Here is a 22,483-nt window from a genome sequence, read left to right as displayed (position 1 = left end):
TGATAAGTCAATGAATTGCTTATCATGACAGGCACACAATAAAACAGTGGAAACAAACATGTGTTTGACTTTCATTAGTGAATGAAACTGTGTGACCTTTATAGTCTGTGTCCAATATTGTGCATTTGTATATATATTATGTATATATCCTAAATATATGCTAAGGTCCCGCTACTGACACGATAGCAGTCATTTCGTGCGCATGTGTGTAGTTAAACCCATGATATCGAAATCTCACTCCAGCCAGGTACCCAGAGTTGGCAACCTTGCCCACACCCCAATAATATTTGTATTGCAGATCTACATGAATCACACAAACGACCTATTTTGGATTCAAAAGGTGACAAGTTTGCATCCCTGCTTGTTATCCTTTCATTACAGAGCTGGGAAAATGGTGTATTGATTAGATTCTGATCCGTGCAAGTCCTATTTTAACTGACTTTAGTTCTAATATTAATGATAATTTGATTTCAACCCATAAGTAATTATTTAAATGAACTCAACATTTCACATGATGGATTAGTGTTCCACATTTTCCCCACTAATTTATTTTATGATTGAGCCACTGGTAAAGAGAGACATTGATGACTTTGTGTTCCTTTTGTTGGTTGTTCCTCGGACGGCTTCACTAAAAGTCATCCAGCTCTGCCCTACTACAGACCGGCTGAGTGCAGTCACAGAGATGCTATGGCTGCGCTACATGACATTAATGGTCTGGTCCGAGAATGGACACCATTTCCTGCTCCCAGAGAGAATGACAATCCTCAAACTGAACTCTACAAGCCGTTGATACTGTCTCACATGGGTCTGCTTCCCCCCCACCGAGCCATGAACTGAAAGCTTGACGTCTGCTCTGAACACTTGGAAGCCTCCCTGTCACATCAGCACCAAACCCTTGGGTCAGTCAGATGAGACTAACGGCTTCACTTAGGGCATAAGGGTCAGAAATATGACTCTCGTTACCACGGAGTGGTTTTTTTTTTTTTTTTTAAGGCTATCCATACTGCTATGCAGAGGATGCCTGTAAGATTGGCAAGCTGTGAAAAGCCCCTACTATTTTTAGTATAGGCCTGATGTCAGGGGCCTCTTACTGTCTACTACACATATTTACCATTTTTCCACCTGGTGAAACGAGAGGCTGCACGGAGCTTAGGCTAAAAATGCAACCATTCTGTTCTGCTCTAACGATTCAATTTATAGATTCTATATCAAAATAGTTTGTTTTTATTGTTTCCAATGATAACGTCACCTTAAGTGGAGGAATGCAAACCTGTTTTCAAATGTAAGGTTTTGAATTTGTTTGACATTTCTCAGTAAAGACACCCTCAGACGCCCACTATCATTCATGCTCCTTCAGTGGTGACTCAGATGTTAAGGGGGATGAAGCTGTTCCTCCCAAATCAGAGATGCTTTGTTTTTTTTGTTTTTTTCAACAAAGGTGTGCATTTCCTGCATAATATATGGTTCTCACAATTGTTTTTGTTAGTTGCGCACAGCTGATACTGAGTTTTCTCGAGTGATGGATTATGACCTCTACCATGCTTACATGGACTCCTATGGTTTATTTCATATCTATCTGAAGTAAGAGACAATAGAGAGAGCTGTGAGAGAGATGGGAGATGAGGATGTGAGAGGGATGTGGAAGAGAGAATAGAGAGATGAGGATAAGAGAGGGATAGGAAAGAGAGAAGAGTTATTTGCAAGTTGCATGCTGATACTGAGTTTTCTCGCTTAACAGCTTATAGACGATACCATGTTTAAATAGACTCCTACGTTGTTATTACATTATGTGACATATGTAAGAAAAGGGAGGGGAGAGTCAATTATATTTGAGTAATTGATCTCATATTGAAACATTCATTTCTCAAACCTATGTTTTATGGAAGAGGAAATGTATTTCTGATAAACTAATCTTTTATCAAACGGTAAATGGTGAATTAATATAACATTTAGAATCATTGAGAAGGGGTTATATCCACAGGGACTAGCTCACCTTTAACTTAAAATAACATTTCTCTGCTTTGGACTGATGAGTATATGATTCTTGCATGTTAAATGACTAACACAAACCTTACATGTATGCATGTGCATGTGTCAGGAAGGCTCCCAAATAATTCTGAGGGGCCTATCCTATTTTTGTAATTGAATGATAATGTGCTAATCCATTACTTTGAGTTGTCTTCACTCAGGAAAACATCCCAATCAAGTGTTAACCCAATAACTAGGACAGCTCTGAAGGCCAAGGGTCAAAGAGAGAGGGTCACACCCTCTGGCTGCAGAGAGCACCCCCAACCACGGGCAAGGAGGCACGAGGTCGTTCGAGATGAGAGGATTCTAATCTTCAACTTTCTGATGGGATGGGATGCTTCTTCATCTTTCTGCTCAGACAACTCTGCAGGACGAGTGATGGCTTCAGAGGCTCCATGTTTCTTGGAGGGGCAGATTTCTTCCTAAACATCTTCCATCACGGGTCGGGGCATCTGGATGTGCTACTTGGAATAGGCTCTGCTCTCAAGCAGATAGCAGAAGGAATGCAGGCAGATGAGCCTCTGTTTCACTGGGAGATCATAAATTGCTCACTGAAATGAGCCACAAAAGCAGAGCAATTGGGGGGTTTGAAATATGGTGCTCTGGTGAAGAAGAGTTTTGAGCCAATCAGCACTCAGTGCTAATCTACAGTATCAGGATGCCTTCACACACCAGACATTCTGTGTCATAAAGAAAGGAGGAGAACGAGTCAGGAGGACATGTTCTTCCAGCTCTTGTACAAAGATAACATTTGAATTGAATGACCATATGATTACAGATGTACAATTAATGATTGTTTTTATATTTCCGATGAACAGATATGTGTTAAATAGTGGTGACAAATATATTTTGTCAGATCAGATTAGTGTTGTCACGATACCAACATTTTGGTTTCGATACCGATACCAAGTCAAGAATTGCGATTCCGATTCTTTTTCGATACTTTTCTTAAAAAAAGGGAAACACGGAATATCGGCTTTAAAATTAGGAATAACAGATGATTTTAGCAGTCAGAACAACTAAAGCAGCAGTGTTACTAAGAACAGAAACGCCAAAGAGTCACATCTAATATAAAAATATATAAAAGCATTTATTTTAATTGTGTAGCAGTGAGTTTATAATTTTGGCAGCACTGTTGAGCATTTTGAAAATGTATTTTCATGCCTCTGTGCAAGGCTTAGTCTTTCTATCTGTATAGCCAGTGGTGTAAAGTAACTAAGTTCATAAACTCAAGTACTACTTGGGTACAATTTTGAGATACTTGTACTTTATTTAAGTATTTCAATGTTTCTTTTGCTACTTTGTACTTCTAATCCACTATGGTTCAGAGGTACATGGTGTACTTTTCCTCCACTACATGTATTTAATACCTTTAGTTACTTCACAGATCTGGATGAATGATGTGAAATATAATCAAGTCTTAAAGCAGACTTTAGTTCCACCTGGAGTAAATCCACCAGCTACCCTGCAGTCTACAAAGTCATTCAAACTAGCTGCACATTTACCAGCTTTGAGAACACTTTCATGATCAATCATTATAAAACATATCATATATATTATTCTGAAATGGACCAATCTGCACAATGACTACTTTTACTGTCGCTACTTTAATACTTTTACTTGAGGAACATTTTGAATGCAGTACTTTTACTGTAACAGAGTATTCCTACACTCTGGTGCTTCTAGTACAAGACCTGAGCACTTCTACTTTTACTGTCGCTACTTTAACTATATGTTGATGATAATACTTTTGTACTTTTATTTGAGGAACATTTTGATTGCAGGATTGTTCCTACATTCTGGTACTTCTACTTTAACTCAAGTACAAGACCTGGGTACTTCTACTTTTACTCAAGTACAAGATATATACTTATACCACCTCCGTTTATAGCCTATGAAAAAAACAAATAGAAAACGAAGGCTAAAGCTAACGTTAGCAGATAGTGATGCTAGTTTGCTAGTTAAGTTGGCTCAACGATAATATTGCGACAGAAAAACTTTTCAGTGCACATCACGCTCTGCTGCTCCGACAGGAAGCTCTGCTCTGAACACCTGAACGGCCCGTTCACAGACTTCTGGCGTCTTTTTTGTCAACAAGCCGAGGCGCAGCGGCAGTTGCACTCCCACTTGCAGCCATGCTTCTCGTTTTCTCACATGCTCTGGCAGCTAGCGCGTGGCCGCGTGCACGAGAGAGGGGAGGGACTTAGAACGTGCTTGAGAGGAGCGGGACTGCAGGCACGGCTGCAGTGCAGGGAGTGGAAGCAGAGCGCTGAACACACACACACGGAGTACTTTTCCCCGTCATTCTTAAAGTACCGATACTAATGAAACGGAGGAATCGTACCGTTTTTAACGGCAGGGTATCGCGGTACCTTTCAAGTATCGGTACACCGTGCAACACTAGATCAGATTACATTTTCACACTAAACAAAATAAATGAATTGATATTTTCAGATTTATAAGGTATTGAACAATAAGATATGTCTAATATTATAACAGACACTGGTACTGTCCAAAATATGCCAGAATCTATGCATTCTCCTATGTTTAGCCCAATTCCTTTCACGAAAGCTGGTTTAGTGAGCTGGACATAGCATCCAGAATTAGCGATGAGGCTGAGGATTGGTACAACTTTTCCCCATAGACTCTGAGCAATCTTTACAGTACGAAGGCTTAGTCTCTCTCATTGTTGATACAGTAAATAAAATTACCTGCCTGACGGTTTCAAACGAATAGATGTTTTTGATGTTTTGGTTGTTACAATAAAATGCCTGACTTTTCCTTTTCAGATTTTGAACAAATGTATTTGAATACAATGTATGTAGTAAAGTGCCTTACTCTTGAACAAGTGTATTGAAGTAGACGTAAGGTAATGTTAAAGATTGAGGACACTGTACCTTTACAGATTACAGATTGATCGATTCATCACTGTGAATGTATACCTTAACTGGGAATCTTAACTGGATCTCTCATAATTCTGATTTAATACCTCAATTGGATTTCTTATAATCCTAAATTCTAATTGTGTTTTAATAAGTAATTGCCTTGAAGTAAATCTTTAAGATGTAAGCTGATTTTGAATTTGTGTTTGATGAATGAGATTAACTGAGTGATAAATGATAAAAGATCTTATTTTGAAACATATATTTTACTATTATATTTTTGTATTTCATGTGTGTTTATTATTGTGCTTTTGACAAAAGAAGTCAAACACTGAAGAGAGATGATTTTTCTATTATAATTGACTGTGTTCATTCATGGTGATTGAAATGTTTTCAATGTTGTTTTACTCTTTGATGTAATTGATGTATGTGAGCCCACACAACTCTGAAGACGCTTATTGATTAAGGGACTGAAATATTCTAAGACTAATGTTAATTGGTTATCATAAATTGATAAAAAGGGAGGAACTGTCAGAGAATATTTTAAGGATATCTCTTTGTGTTTTAAGATTCTCAGTTCTTCTTGCCTGTGCTCTGTCTGTAACTAGAGGAGGACAAAGGTCAAAGAGGTCTTCTGCTTTCCTGTGGGTGAGGGGTTTAAAGGCACATGCAGAGTAGCATATAGAGATGTCTTTGTTTTTAGGGTCTGGTGTTGATTACCAGAGGCGGGGAAATAGGCCACTCCTTATGGATATACAGACCATGTATTTGAGCTATGTCTTCAGAGATTGCAAGGTGGCCGACATGAAAATGTGACTATGCTGTGTAATCTCTCCCGGCCGTTGGATCTCTCAATAAATCCCAGTGTTTGACATTCAGAATTCCTGCTCCTCCCGTGTCTCTCTGAGTCCTGATTTCCATTGCAACAGAAGTTTCCCTTACACTGTACACACTGTGAAGACCACTGAGACAAATGTAACATTTGTGATATTGGGCTATATAAATAAACATTGATTGATTGATTGATTGATTGATTGATTGATTGTTATTTTAACTCCACCACAGTAATCCATCATCAGCTTTACTTTTTAGATAAAGATTTAACTCACAATTGATCATAACTCAAAATACATATATTTTTATATATTACCAAGTGGTTTCATGTACAACCCACACAAGTATCATGCTAAATTAAGCTCTATTGCTTGGATATCACTAGATCCTGTTACGGCGTAATATAAAATACATAACGATTGATGTGTAAATTAGCATAATTACTAGCTAGCCGCTAGCTGCTAACTGCCGCGGCCGCCTCGTTAATATTCAAATCCATCATATAGCAATCCAGTACCATGCTGTCATGAACGTGCGGTGCTGTTACATGTACAAATTGACGTGCTTGATTGTGAACGAGCCTTTTCGGGGGCGTGGTTAAAGTTGTGCATGCTCTATGAGCCTACGTAGGGTGCGATTCCACTGAGAATGTGGTTCAAAGGAAGAGTGTGAGCTTCCTACTTAATGAGTTAATGCAACACACCTGGGAACACACTCTCAGGCAGAGGACAAACAGTTCCCTGTGAGAGATGAGACTCAAAGATTCAACCAAGACGCTGCTGGTGAATATTTGCAAATGTTTAATCTGTTTGAACCATGTTTGATTTGATGTATTATTATTTCTAGTCCTGAGGAAAGAAGCTGAAATATAATTTACTTTGTTGAAATGCATTTATTTTTGATTAAATGTTGAATTTAATTGTAAATTAAGAAATGAAAGTGCTTGTTAAAAGATGGCATGTTTTTAGTTGAAAATGTTTATGTACCTAAAGTGAACGAAAGTAATGTTTTGTGTTAAAGGTTTTCAACCTGAATGAGCATCAAGAGGCCAACAAGAGGCTAAATGAAGCAATAAGGAATATACTAGTGATGGCGAGATGAAGCCTTATGAAGCTTTGAAGCTTTCCAGCCAATTGGTTGCAAAAGGGTTCATCTCATGAGGCTTCATCATGGGCTTCATCTGAACACAAGCCCCCCCTGTTGGTCAAAGTGTGTAAAACAGGCAGATTGGACATCTCAACAGTGTGCTGTATCTCATACCGAGTTCCCAATGAGTAAAGCCTTAGAATAACTCTAAACAACGAACATTAAATCATATTTTCATGTTAACAATATTGTTTTTATTCCAGTTGAATGATTGTGATTGAAAAGCCTAAGGAGGCTGGTAAACATTGCAAAGAGGGATTTGTATTCCTTAATAATATTCATAAACTTAACCTTGTTGTAGCCTGAGAAAGGCTAAACCATATCAAATAATACATTTATTAACTACATTATCTCACTTAGCTGTAGCTTTTATAAATAACAACAAATACGTATTGACCAGTCCTTGAACCAGAGACCCTGCGGTCGTGAGTCAACTGCTTTCCAGCTGAGCCACAGCACACACACTGAATCTCACTGAAAACACTGCAGCATATTTATTCATTTATTTATTAATTTTTGTATTCCTACATTTATTTATGCTTATACTTATGACATGTTCCGACCTCTATAAGTGAGGGTCTGAGCTCTCTTGATTCCATCGTGTCACCAGGCCGGGTACAGGAGGGGTAATATGGTTCTTAGTATACATCCATGGGTATTATTAGCGTTGTGGTTCAACGGTTCAACCGATCTGAATGGCTTCCTGAAGCAGTCACGTGGTATCGAAAGGCAGCGAGGCTTCGTTTGTCATCGATGACGTCACTGGCCCAAAACGATACAAGCCTCGATACATGCTTCACAAAAAGCTTCGGGAATTACTCGACACACGCTCCGAAGCCTCGGCGCAATACGTAAAACATCACTAGAATCTACCACACTCAAAGAGAAAAAATATTCAAATTCGAGTTGTCCTTCTGGAGTGAATCAAGCCATTTTCGAGTTTAGGCAGGAGTCAATCAAACCAACCCAATCACAACTTGACAGTTGAAAACCATTGCCAAGCAATAAGGACTAAAGGACCAAGAGCCTGGAAAAGTCGTAATAAACCAAACTGTCTGCAGTAACCACACACCTCAACAAAATGGCGGAGGAAGCCTATGGGAAAAGTGTCAAGCAGCTCAAGCAGGAGAGGACAATGGCTAAAGGTGCATTCACAAAAGTAGCTAACTTTCTGAGCAGAGGTGCAGGAAGCATGACTGAAACTGAGCTTCGGGAGGAATTCAAAAAGCTCACTTTGATGGGAAGAAACGTCAGTGAAGAAAATGATGACTTTCGGAGTGGCCTACTCGCAGACATAGAAGCCAGCACTGCTGAAGAGGTGGAAGAAGCGCTTAGCGAGCAACAGGAGGCTGACATAGAGGAAACTATCAATGAAAGTGAAATCAGAATGAATGAAGTGAGAATAATTGTTCAAAGAAACCTGTGGTCTCGTTATGGCAGAAGGAGCTGGAAACCTCCAGGAAGCAGAAACGGCTTGTGATGGTGCTGCTGAAACATCTGTATCTGCACTCAATCGGGATGGTTATGAGATGCAGTTGGGTTTCATGGAGAAGCTGGTCAAGGAAGCTAGTAAAAGCCTCTTAACTCTGCCTTGGCCTGTGCGCTTATGGAAGCCGATGAACTACATAACTGAGTCCCTATGTTCGCACATTGGGACTCAGTTCATTCACTCTCTACGAGTTAAAACAAGAAGTATTTATTATGAGGTTTTTAAAATAACTTCTCACAAAAATCTTTGCACCAATGAGTTGTGATCAAAGGTCTGGGATAATTCTCTCATTAGTTTACAGTAAAATTATTGGTATCACTTTAAGAGCTTTATAATGCACATAATGCACCTCTACTCTACTGCTATTTTTTGCAAAACAAATACACTTTTCTACAACTAATCATTAGCTACGTAGCTTTCAAAGAAAACCAACTCTATGCATTAGGCCATATGGTTGAGTCGCTATTCTTGGTTGATTTAGAGAACGTTATTTTAGACGTTTTCTCCTTGGGCTAGGCTGTAAGAAGTTGTGAGGTTTTTACTCTGTATTTTACCTTACCGTCCTTGCAATCATTTTAAATAATTGTATCCAACGCTTCATTATTATAAACATCTGCCTCGCAGTCAGCCATTGGACGGTCTGAAGAGAAGCAATGAATCTTTAAGAGAATGAGAAGGTCTAGTAAACTCACGTCTCATACTCAGAAATATCTAATGGTCAATATACATTATACATTCAGGCATTTGTTTGCAAAAAAAGCCACAAACTATACAGTTGCAAAGCACTACTTACTTAATTTGATGGCATATTTAGGATATTAGACTATTAAAACATTGTATTGCTTGGACGCACGTAATTCTATCTCATGCTGCAAACTATTTACACCGATGTACTGGTTGCCAGGGGGGTGTTGTCTGGAGGCGGAGCTCCTCTTTGGATCCTTGTCAAAGTTATGTATGTCAATACTGTGTTTCAGCATTCAGAATGACTGCGGTAAGCACACTGCACTGGTTCCTCTTTGTTGATGTTGTGGCACCTGTTGAATAAAGATTGATTGCACTCGTGTTTTCATCCAATTCATGACAATTCTCTGCATTTCCAGGCTGCCTTCTGCTCTGCCGGGGGTTGCCTCACCCTGACACTAAATTTAGCGCTGCTGCTCAGGGTCTTTTAACATATCATGTAAAAATAGCAAGGAGGAAAGTCTGCTCACAAACAGCAGATATACAGGACAGACTGAGGTTAAGCTGATAAAAGTTAACTGCAGTAACAGAGTAAAGACAAACAGACAAATATAGTAAAGCTGACAGACAGACACAGACAGGGGTGTTACCAGAGTGTGAGAGTGGGACAGAAATACAACAGGTAAGTCAGGATCAGTTTACTGATTAATCTGAATGTATTGATCCTGGTAATTGTTTTATTTATTATCTTTGTGGTTTAAATTGTAATATCTCAAATGAGTGTTGGAGTTGTTGAAAGTATTTTTGTTTGGAAGAGAAGGTTGTGTGGGCTAAGCTTTGGCTAGGCTAAACTAGGCTTAGGGGCTGCTATAATGTGCCAAGGAACACAGACAAAGATAAGGGTTATACATTTATTTATTTATAAATGTATAAATCAAAGTGTTACAGGTGTTGATGGACTATGTCTACATATGTGATAAAGTAAAATAAAGCCTTTAGTGTTTACAAAGTAAGCTGTATGAAATCTGATAAATGTCCTCAAGCGATGTCACTGGAGTCAGCGTCACGTGATCCTGAGTGAGGTCTTCCCCTCAAACCAGCATCATATGTGTGCAGGACACAAGGGACAAGGCTTCTGTTTTCAGTTCTCAGTACTTTAGTTTAGCAGTTTAGCCCTGAGCCTGTTTTTCAGGTCTCAGGCTCGAAAATGACATTCCCAGAACAAATGACCATATCTTCCCTTCTAAAAGGGTTACATTCATAATATTTGTTCTCAAAGTAATGATAAACCTGTGTGTTGGATGTAGAAAAGTCAGAACAATATAGATGTTTTTTATTTTAAAGAAAATTCAGATTGAACATAGTAAAAAACTGTAAATTATAGTGTCCGTACAAAAACTATGTTTTACTTACAGTGAAAACTACCCTTGGATGACGGTAAGGTAGACTAAATGCTTCAGGGATCCAAAGCACAACATATAATAAGTGCCCTGTATCCAGATGAAAGCAAAACAAGTGACATTTGACCTTTTTAAGAGAGATTTAGCAAAAAGAAACCACTTCTGAGGTGATTTGGGTGGAAATGGAGGTTTTACCGTTTTCTGGAACCCATTGCTCGATTTTGGTGATTGACATCTCTTTCTGACCGTTAGAGCCAATAGAATCGAAGGGGAATTTACCCACTCACACACGCGGTGAAACAAAAAGGAGAGACAGCAAGCGCATTTAGTGGCATCTGCAGGCAGTGGCAAGTACTTCCGGCATATGCCACAGATGCCACAACTTGCCGAGGCATCTGCCGCTGCTGAACGGGAGTTGCCACAAGATGCCAGAGTAAGAGAAGGTTTACTGTTGCTGCCACTCGCCTTCCGTGGCTAATGCTGCTATTTAAACCCGTATTTATCGTGTAAAATGTCGCTGTTTAGGCATGACTTTATCGAACTTTATCAGACCTCTCCCCCGTGGGACCGCGCATAATCATAACCTCTGCAGCGCATCAATCTGCTGCTGAGCGCGCCACATTCGAAATGGCTGAGGTGAAGCTCTCTAGCGGAGAATACAGCATTTTCAACATTTCCTCAAGTGCGAAATCCAACGTCTGGAGACTTTTGGTTCCTAGATGGAGAAAAGAACCAACATCCCACGCTTTTTGAGACAAATATGCAACTGCACGTGTTAATAATTGCACGATTTCAGTGCTCATATATAGGCTAGGCTATGCGGGTTCGGGTCGGGTTGCGGATCTTGTGCCGACGGGTCGGGTTGCGGAACTAATTGGCAATATGTGCGGGCGGCGGGGCGGGTTCGGTATTGCACGTCGCGGGGCGGGGCGGGAGCGGGTCTTGAAAATCAGACCCGTGCAGGACTCTGCCTCAGACACTGGCAGTGCCCCGGTACCGGGCTCTCTCGTGCTTAACAACTCTGTGGATATTAGTTTCTCACATTTCTAAATCAGATGTGTTTTATTTGAGAGGTCACTTTCAGCTGTGTAGGAAGCGTGTTGAGTTGCTGCTAATGACCGCCATAATGGCCCAGCATTTCCTGATTCTGCTGCTGTACAAAATCAGCACAATTGCTTTAAATGTGTCAAATGTATTGGGAATGACATAAGTTGAGTTTTCTGAGCTTTTTATCAGCAGCTTTTAAGTAGCAACAAGCAGTCTCTCCGCCGAGCAAAACTAAACACCTGCTGGAATTCCAGGAACATTCCAATATCTTGCAAAATGATCTTCTTAGTTTTCCCAGAGTTCATTGTGTTGTGAGAAACCCCTCAGATGTTGAGGTCATTTGAATCTCTGCGGTTTAATGGGGGTCTTCTTCAACATCAGCATGTGAATGAGCTCATTCCTTCATGGAGTCATGGTTATTTGGATGAGTCAGCTTCAACACAGACACTATTACATCCCAGAGTGCATCCTCCAGGCAGACAGAGAGCCGTGCTCTCTATTTTAAGAGGTCTCTATCATTTCATTAGAAGACTTGTATCGACTTCACTAGTTAAAGGAACATAATGATCTTTTTAATATATATCAGCTCATTAACGATGAACCATTTAGCATTGTTCACCTCTTCTTATATTGATGTGTTTACTTAATTCCCATGAAGAAAAGAACCAACAGAGATTTGAAAGCATAATAAATGATCACGAAGTGGTAATAATGATGAAGCTACTGATAGAAGCAGTGCCTCCACCTCTACAGAGCGTGGTGCATTGTTGCTTCTGAAGCTGCTGCTGCCTGTGTTTCATTGTCGAGTGACGCCTGGTGTGTTGTGTCAGTCCGCCTTCAACAGGACACTGCACTGAGAACTGGACCAAAACTGGACTAATCCATTCATCTGTCCGTCTTCTATTAAAGGTAGGCTACATATGACTACGAGATACTCTTCTTTCTACCGGCCCCCTGTGTTCTGCAGCAAGATCAGTATCATTTTGTTATTTATACATTTAGCACAAATGCTGTTTCCTTTCATGTTTAGGGAACAAACGGATGTTTCTACATGCTTTGTCTGCCTTTATACATATTTTTGTATTATTTATTTTAAAGAACATAACAGTGTTTTTTAAAATATGTTCTGTTCTGTTCTATTGGGTGTAGCTGTGATGAGTTACCTTAACATATCTGCCCTGTCTGCGTGTTGCTGTAGTAAAATATACTTCAGTCCATGTCTGGAGCCTGTTCCCCCGCACTGAAACACCACTAACAGCTACAGAGAAACACGTTAGACTGGACACATGTAACATAATGCCATGACACATTTCTTGCTGTTGTTGATGTGTATTGCTTTATGTGTCTCTTAAAGGTGGGGTAGGTACGTTTCAGAAACCAGCTCGAGTGCACTAAAATTTGAAAGTACACAGCCGAAAATAATCCGTCCCTTCCTTCAGACTTCCTTACAGAGCACCTCCTCCAACACACATGAACGCGCAATACACGCCCAATTACGGCACGTCCAATGAGGGCACGAGATACATTTGTCTGTGCACGAGATGGAAGGCTGACAGACAGGGCGGCAACCCGGCTAAACGGATTGGTTGTACTTTTTACAGTATTACGTGTTCCACAGATTACATTTTTTTATGGATTTTTTGTCAAAGCACTTCAGATATTCATTGCTTTCGGGATGTTAAGAGCATTCCATGGAATATAACAAGTGTATCTCGAGCCAGTTTCTCAAACTTACCTACCCCACCTTTAAACAACAGGATGTCGCTCAGAGACAAATGGGAGAAGAAGGCTCAGAGTGTGGCAGACCAGATCAAACAGGAGGCCGAATGGAAGGAGAAAAGTTCCAAAGTGTGAGAATATGTGATATTTTAGTGGTTTTTGTAGAAATGTTTACCCTGGAGACAACTTCCACTTCTCAACGTCTATTCTGATTCGCGACACAAATGTAACTAATTAGTCCTGGAATTACTCCTGAACTGAAACTAAACAACTCAAAAATATGTTATTTATACCGGATACCTTTATTGAGCAAGGACCATTCATTAAAATACATTCATCTCAGAAAGAGAAGAGATGCCGTATGCCATAAAAGAACATGTGTCACGTGTTTGTAAGACCTATTCATCCACCACAAACTCCTCCTTATAAAACACGTAAATCAGCTGCTGGATTTCTCTTTATTTACCATTGCTACGTTTCTCAGTGTACATGTTGATATATTATTAGGATAATATGTGAGTTGATTCTAATGTTTTCTGTCTTCGTTTTTAAATGCAGAGTTTCATCAAAGTGGAATGATCACTGGTCACTTGTTGCCACTGGAGACTTCAAGAAGTTCACCAGTGGGGCAGATGAAGAGGAAAAAAAGACACCGAAAATCAAATTCAAAGTGGTCGCACCTCCTCCCAAACCCAAACACGAGCCTGCTCCCCCCCCGCCTCCCCCCAGGAAAAGGGCTTCACCCAAAGCTCTCAGGCGGAAGCGTAAAGTCGAGGTGGATGTGTTCGGGCTGTGCTGGAAAGACTCCTGGATGAGCCTGAAGCCTCCAAAGTATCTGTTCCTGAAGGCCAAAGAGAGGAAGACCAAACCCCCGGGATTCACCGCCATCGAGCTGATTAACAGCAGGGAGTTCAAAGCGAAGGTCTTGGAGTCAGAGCCAGAACACGCTGCTGCTCCTGAGGACGATGAATGGAGGCTCTCCTGGAAGCAGGTGATGAGAGCTTCACATCGATACACACACAGCGCCTGGACAATGGTCAGTGTTGCTCATATTTTGGACAAAGTTTGAATGTCCGACAAGCTGTTATTTTATTGTCATCTGCACATTAGCTACAGTGTAGATATGCAATGAGAAACATAGGTCACAGGTATGGAGCTAATTTCCTGCCAGAACTCCACAAACAAGCTAAACCGGTTTTACAAATGCCTCGTGATTCACTAACAAACACAATGTGGTTTGCAAATACAAAACACCTTCTACAAACTAATGCATTTAGTTTTGCAAAGAAAAAACGTATCTATCAAACAAACACAAAACATTTTTCTAATAAATCATGTTTCAGAGACACATTCAGCTTAGGTTTTACAAGTACACAACTTGTTTTTACAACTACAACACTTTGTTTTACAAGTACAACACTTGTTCTTCTCACGGCGGAATATTACTACCAAAAGTCACGTGACTCACTCACGTGACTTTTGGCAGTAATATTCCGCCGTGGTTGTGCTCGCACACACTCACACATGCTCACTCACACATGTTCCACGGCAGCAGGGGGCGCTACTGAGTCTATTTGGGAAGGCGGGAGGTTGAGCAGAGCATGGAACAGCCCTTGCCAGTCTGATGACAGGTGTTTCTAGCGATCCAGCGATCTGTTTCCCGAAGTCATTTCACAATGAGCGACCAACAGGTGAGTTTGTTAATTGTTCTGATGGAAAAGCCAATGTTAACTGAAACTAAGTTACCGTCTGAGCAGTATGAGCAGACTGCAGGAGCTAGTTTACAACAAGCTAGGCTAATTTTCGTTTTGGTTCTGATTTAGGATGAGGGCTAAGCTACCGCCCCAGTTGAGCATGTCTTAGAATTAGATTGTCCCTCAGCCAGAGAATGCTTACCTGCACCGACCAATGTACATATTGAGTGATTCAAAATGTTTATAAAAACTTTGTGGTTGAAAGCCGCTGTGTAAATTACACATATCCGTGAGGTCTCCACCAAGACACTCCTATTGTTTATTGTTGTATTGGAGAGTGCCCGCTTTTTTTTTACAAAGATAACTCAATAACCATCACAGCTGTTGGAACTAGGGATGGGTATCGTAAAGCTTTTATTGGTACTACTACTCTTACCGATACTGCTTATCGATCCGGTACTTCTGTGCCGGTGTTCCGGATTAACTTGTTTCCCGATCAACTCGTTTCCGTGGGGTACGTGGCTTTCGACTGAAATACACATTTCGATCGCTTTCTTCTGTCGTTTACATACATCTTTTGGTATATTTGGCTTCGTAGGAACACGTTGATGCACATCCAGTACCAGTGTGTGAGGTTGTGATTACGATGGCGATATCCGGACGCGAACAGCGAGGACTACAACAAGACAAACGAGTTGCTCGAATAAATCATTTAAACCAGCTATTGTTGCCAGACTTATTACGGAATATCGCTGTTAATGTCCAAGTCCACCTGTGTACACCTTCAGACAGCCTCCAAATGAAGCACACGGTGTTTACTCACAGTTCGAAAGCAGCGTGGAGAAGTCTTCATCTGTGTTAAACTGTGATCCTCCCAGGGAACTGGGACCCGCTCACGTTCAAATGTGACCCGCCCAGGTTAAAATGTGTTACGATTTCTGTGGCTATCTACCAGCGACCATGTTTAATAGGAAAGACTACCCACACATGTATCCCTTATCAAAACGGTATTGTGCAGCACTCATCCAGAAAATATGTGACTGTTACCTCTTTTGCAAAGATAGCAGCAGAAATGTCATTGGGGATACTTAGACTTTAAAATGCTGCTTGGTCGTGAATGTTGGTGTCGGCAAACAATATTACGAATCCTCTATTCAAACATAATATTCAATGTGCATCGACGTGAAAATAACATGTTCATGCTGGACTCAAACCCGAGTCCCAACAGTAAAAATCAATCACGCCCTGCGCGTTATGAGTGCGCCACGAATCATCACGTCCTAACAGATCACCACAGCTCATTTTGTTACATTAACATTGTCAACAAGTTCTAGAAAAATGCAACCCGACATCATATTGATAATAATATATGATACAAATGTAAGACTGACAACAATAATAGTTAGTAAAGGATTTATTGACGTGAATGTTTTGAACAGTGAATACTTATTGAACAGTGAATACACTCCAGTGTCCACACAGTGCATGGAGGCCCGCACCCTCTCCCACTGGACTCTGAATCCTCTGGACTGCAAGGTTCCCTTAACCAGGCGGTAGCCAGCATGAGGCATGTCTTTTTTAATGTCAGTTACCAAATTGTCTAACTCTGTATCTGAACAGGTGCTATAGAGTGCTCTGACAGAGAAGGCAGACTCTGACATTCGTCTGTAAATAGTACGAGTGGAGGACACTCCCATTAGGTTAGCAATACAGGGCACTGGAAGACACAGGTTAAGAAGATGTAACAGGGAAATCTGGAGATAAATCAAATCTTGGACGCCCAGTGACTCCATGGGTAACCTGAACTATTACGTTGGGGACCCTATTTTGTCTTTCCTCAACAACCAACTTGTGTAGCTCTGTGAGTGCATCTACAATAGCCTTTGGGATGAGAACCTGATTAGAGAGAGCACTAAAAAGAACAACCTCCTGAGAACAAGGTAATCAATGTCAAGTGGCTGCTGACGGACAATATGTAGAACTCGTGTATGGAGCCTCTCCAACATGCTTTGTACGAGCAATTCCTAGAGATAGAAGAAAAGGATGAGCAAGTATGAGGTGAAACATTTGGTAACTTAGATATTTAACCATGGCTGGTAAGCAGCGGTTGAATTGGGTACACATTACGTTTATTTTCAGTTTTCATAGTAAATATACCCACATAAGAGAACCCAATTCAACCCCTGCTGATAAGTTTCTATATTATATGTGATATTAGCAGATAACCAATGTGAAATGTGTACCCGGTGGTCCACTATCTGCATGCAGATAGAAAGTCTCAGTGCCCTCTGTTTAGTTTGAAAACAGTTTAAGTTATAAATTGGGTAATTTGCACACTCTATTTGAACTGACGCCAACACTGAACCAATAGGATCAAACTATCTGACGTCACGGTTGGCGCCACATAGTAGCTTGTGGGCAAAACACAGGCAGCACCAACACAATACTGTTTGAAAATGATTGGAACTCAAGCAAATAGAAGACTATAACTATGATGCTAATCGGGTGGTATAGTAGAATAAGCAAATACATGTTAGACGAGGTAACAAACGATCATTTCACAGATGTTCTCATAAAATCACAGAATCCCTGTCTTTAGCGTGTCATGGTTATTACAGACTTTTCAACTAACCACAAAGACTTTTCTCATTCATGGAGTCTACTGATGGCTATATATCATATATATATGTGTATTTATTCATTTACATATGTTTACAAGAAACAATTACTACAAATAAATAAAAAAACGAAAATTAGCCTAGCTTGTTGTAAACTAGCTCATGCAGTCTGCTCATACTCATGAGACAGTAACTTCGTTTCAGTTAACATTGGCTTTTTCACCAGAACAATTAACAAACTCACCTGTTGGTCGCTCATTGTGAAATGAGTTCGGGAAACAGATCGCTGGATCGCTAGAAACACCTGCATCAGACTGGCAAGGGCTGTTCCATGCTCTGCTCAACCTCCCGCCTTCCCAAATGGACTCAGTAGCGCCCCCTGCTGCCGTGGAGCATGTGCCCATATATATATATATATATATATATATATATATATATATATATATATATATATATATATGGGCACATGCATATATATATATATATATATATATATATATATATATATATATATATATATATATATGCATGTGCCAGCCACGGCTGAATATTACTGCCAAAAGTCACGTGAGTGAGTCACGTGACTTTTGGCAGTAATATTCCGCGGTGAGAAGAAAAAGTTTTGTACTTGTAAAAAAAAGTGTTGTAGTTGTAAAACAAATGTGTGTACTTGTAAAACCTATGCTGAAAATGGTATGCGTTTGTTTGATAGATACGTTTTTTCTTTGCAAAACTAAATGCATTAGTTTGTAGATGGTGTTTTGTATTTGCAAACCACATTGTGTTTGTTAGTGAATCATGAGGCATTTGTAAAACCTGTTTAGTTTGTTTGTGGAGTTATGGCAGGAAATTAGCTCCATAGACAGGCTCTTCCAACAGTGCAACATATATACATATATATATATATATATATATATGTATATATACACACACATATATACAGGGTTGGGAGGGTTACTTTGTAAATGTAATCAGTTACTGATTACATGGGTCTGAAAGTAATCCGAATACAGTTAGTTACGTGTCTTAAAAAACAATCAGATTACTTTTGGATTACTTTCTTTTTCCATCACAGATGGGTATGTTTTGGTGAACAGGAGACACAAAAAGCAAAAGGAAACTGGACGTGTTTTTACTGTTTTAATGGCTTATCAAGAGCACAACTGAAACATCACATCTGAAACGATGTAACAACATAATACACTTGTTGGGGATGCAGCTTGGGATGTGAGGAGTGAGGGACACGGCTTAGAACGAGCGTGTCCATTCTGTCCTGCCAACACTGGCAGGACAGAATTAAAATGTCGAACTCGGACTTCATTTTAACGGTACGTCCACACAGCAGCTTTAGACGAATCTTCCACCACTTCCAACTCTTCTCTGCCCATTGACTTTGAATGGGGATGACATCACTTTGCCTCGCTTTTCGCCGAACTGCATTGTGGGGGAGCGAAGCGAAGATTTCCAGGATTTCCAGGATTCAAAAGTTGAGCAATGTTCAACTTTTGAAGCTGAGCTGGAAGCGCCAGCCAATCAAATACCGTTTAAGCAGGGAGAACCAGACCGCAGTTAATTTCCTCATATTCCAAACGAGAATTTACGGTAGCAAATCACCCGGTTCTTTACGACCAGAACTATTAACGGGATACAAACCGGAAGAACCAGGCATGGAGGGAGGTGGCAGAGACAGTGGGTGAAACTGGTAGGTTTTCGCCTGTTTGGGGAGTTTATATATATATATATATATATACATACATGAGTCGGGCAACGTGAGTCGCCCGCGGGGGCAACGTGAGTCGCGGGCATGTTCTCAAAATAGCTCGCCAAGCAAATCCAAAATGTAATTAAAAGAATCTACCCTATGCATAAACAAAACCTAAATCATAGCGAACTCCATCTACAACTCTATATCTATCTAACACCCCTCCTCCCCCACCCCACAATGAATATCGACCAATCACGTTCTTGCTTGATTTGCGGGACCAGCGTTGTAGTCGGGAAGAAAAGCAATGTGGCACCTCCCTGCTGATTTTCCTTCTGGCAGAATCTACACAACACATCAGCCCCATTGAACAGAGTCATACAGCCTCAACCCTGTCTCCTAAAAATTACGTTCCCACAGAACTAAACTGCATTCTCAATTACGTTGAGCTAGAAACGTATTTTCTCCCACGTTACGTTTGTTATGAACGTATCTTAAATACGTTTATTTTCTACATATCTTTGCCATTTATTGTCTTGCTTATAATAATGATAATAGTTATTTATAAATATCATTTTAGAGCACACCTTTGAAATCGAGAATCGGGCTCGATATATGGTTAAATTAAAATCAGTAGGCGAGGCTGTAATTTCGCCAGCTGTTACTCTCATGAGCGAGGCAGAAAATAATAGTTTTAACATGACAAAAAGCTGCTGTGTCGTTTATTGCCCCTCAAACATTAAAACAAATCCAGAGTTACGTGTTTCTGTACTTCCTCTAAGAAGAAAGGACAGTAACAGAAGAGCTCTGTGGCTTCAGGCTTGATCGCCGTTCAAATGACAGCGTTGGTTTCCCCAAAAGTGTGTGGGGCTGTAAAGTGAAGTAGATTTTACTCTCATCTATTATTCAAAACCATTCTATTTATTCTAACGTAAATTACATGCCAGTGTTTTATCTTTTTATTTATTTGTTTTATTTTAAATCGTCTAATGTCAGACTTTTTTTCCGTCTGTGAGGAAAAGAAATGGCTCAGAGCCTCAAAATACTGAAATCTGCATTTTTTTAAATCTTTTCCTTCTAATTTGTTATTCTTTTCTAAATAACACACTGTTATTTACTCAACAATAACACACAATTATCCTTGTTTTTATTCATTTAATTCTATAATCTTGGGCTTTTTAGCTGTAAATAAAGTCACCGGAAACAGACGGGACATTTCGAGCGATACACACCACAAACCCATGCACAAACCCACCAAACTGATTACCCAAGATCCTCAGCTTGAAGCTTGTTGATTGGATGTTTTAGCCGCAATGCATGCTGGGATATGGTGTTAATAAGATATGATATCCGACAATGTAAAATAATACCTAATTCAGAGTGTGCTTGCTTTTCTCTTTGGAAGTCATCACATAACGGCATTGTAATACACGGTTCGGCTGCATTAAATATTACACATCTGCCGTAGTTCTTTATTTATAGAGCCCTGATGAGAAGACTTCTGGACAATGAGGAGAACTGCTGCCAAAACTGAATACTTGACGTGGATCATAAATATATCAACAATTAAACAACATCTTCAATTTCTTTTCACACAATACTTCTCCTTGCAGTATCAATAGTAATTCGGCTGACTTTTATATTTGATCCAATTGGTATATAGGTTATATTTACACCATAACTGTGCACAGCTGATAGAAAAGGACTTGTAGTTTTTAAAGATATTACTGATTTTCTTTGAATATCAGAATGTAAATACTGAGTTGAGAGAATAGTCAGGGGATTTGGGTGATGGGAGACACATCTATGGAATCACAATTTCAATAGCTTACCATTAAATGACGGATAGCCTATGCCTTTCTGTCTGTGATGTTTTACAAATCAGATATGAATGTGTAGAAGTAAAACAAGAGAAATAGTATAGCAATATCCTGTAAAATTATGTAAAAACATGAATAAAAGTGCACATCTTCAGATGTTATACATATATAAGTGTCTACACTAATAATAAAAAGTTATTATTAGTATGCTGTGTGTACCTTGTGTGCACCGCCTAGTGGTTAAAGCATGTTATTGAATTATTTTTGTTGAATAATGTTATTTGATTAAAACAATTTTAAGAGCACATACTTTCATAGGGGGAAAGTAGAAGGTCTGTGATAGAAATATAGAATATAAAAAGTCAAGAAGATACTAAGTGATCTCTACAATAAAACAGTTTAGTGCCGGATGTACACAGATATTAATAGGAGGATGTGCAAAACAGAAAAACAAATTAACCTTTATTAACACATTAAAGAATACTTTAGGTTAAGGTCTTCTTTTAAACAAGAAAAAAGCTTTGGGGGTATCTATCTACAGATGAATATTAAGCCTGGCAAAGTACTTAACGTCTAAAATATTTCTTTCCTTACAATGTTAACTATGTTGAAGCACTTATTTCAACTGATATTATACACATTAATTATACTCTTATGTATGTAGTAGATAGTATAAGAAATGTGCAGAATATGACAGTTTAATGGTGGAGGTACACACATATCGATAGATGTCTTGTAATGCGCTGTTGAGGAACCTGCGACCCAAGTTGTGTATAAGATCAATACACCTTAGAAAATCTTGAAATCTTGAAAGGGATGTGCAAAATAGCCATTATACAGTTTTTAATTAACTATTAGTAGAGAATAACGAGTAATGAATATACTTTATAAAGATCTGCAGATAAATGTTTAGTCATCTCAAGCACCAACTATCAAATATCTCTCCTGATTGTTGGCACTTGACAATCACCTACCCTGAATTTTACTCAGGTGTAACTAAAGTCTGATTTAAGGGTTGTTTATATTTCACATCATTAATCAGAATCTGCAAAGTAACTAAACTAAATGTAGTGAAGTAAAAATACCACGTTAACCTCTGAATTGTAGTGGAGTAGAATTACAAAGTAACAATGAGCTGCCGTGTGGGTATATATTAATGCTGCCCATTATGGATACTGTACAAGCGATTTTCACCCATTTTTTTCACCCACCCTTTACGGCTAAAAAGCATGCTAAAAAGCATGCTAAAAAGCCCAAGATTATAGAACTAAACGAATAACTAAAAACAAGGATAATTGTGTGTTATTGTTGAGTAAATAACAGTGTGTTATTTAGAAAAGAATAACAAATTAGAAGGAAGATATTTAAAAAAATACAGATTTCAGTATTTTGAGGCTCTGAGCCCCATTTCTTTTCCTCA

At 39.5% G+C, this 22,483-nt stretch overlaps 1 protein-coding gene across 1 annotated transcript in view; it reads left to right on the top strand.

Moving 5' to 3' along the window:
• The first annotated feature begins 9,584 nt into the window (after positions 1-9,584).
• Positions 9,585-22,483, top strand: part of LOC139434888 (golgin subfamily A member 6-like protein 24) — a 47,327-nt gene continuing 34,428 nt past the window's right edge. Inside the window, exons 1-3 of the mRNA XM_071204931.1 lie at positions 9,585-9,745; positions 13,268-13,360; positions 13,788-14,265. Coding sequence (XP_071061032.1) covers positions 13,269-13,360; positions 13,788-14,265 — 570 coding nt within the window. The 5' untranslated portion in view covers positions 9,585-9,745; position 13,268. The remainder of the gene's footprint in view (positions 9,746-13,267; positions 13,361-13,787; positions 14,266-22,483) is intronic.

This window comes from Pseudochaenichthys georgianus, chromosome 12 (assembly GCF_902827115.2).
Source record: "Pseudochaenichthys georgianus chromosome 12, fPseGeo1.2, whole genome shotgun sequence".
NCBI lineage: Eukaryota > Metazoa > Chordata > Actinopteri > Perciformes > Channichthyidae > Pseudochaenichthys > Pseudochaenichthys georgianus.
This window is presented reverse-complemented; position numbering and strand designations above follow the sequence as displayed.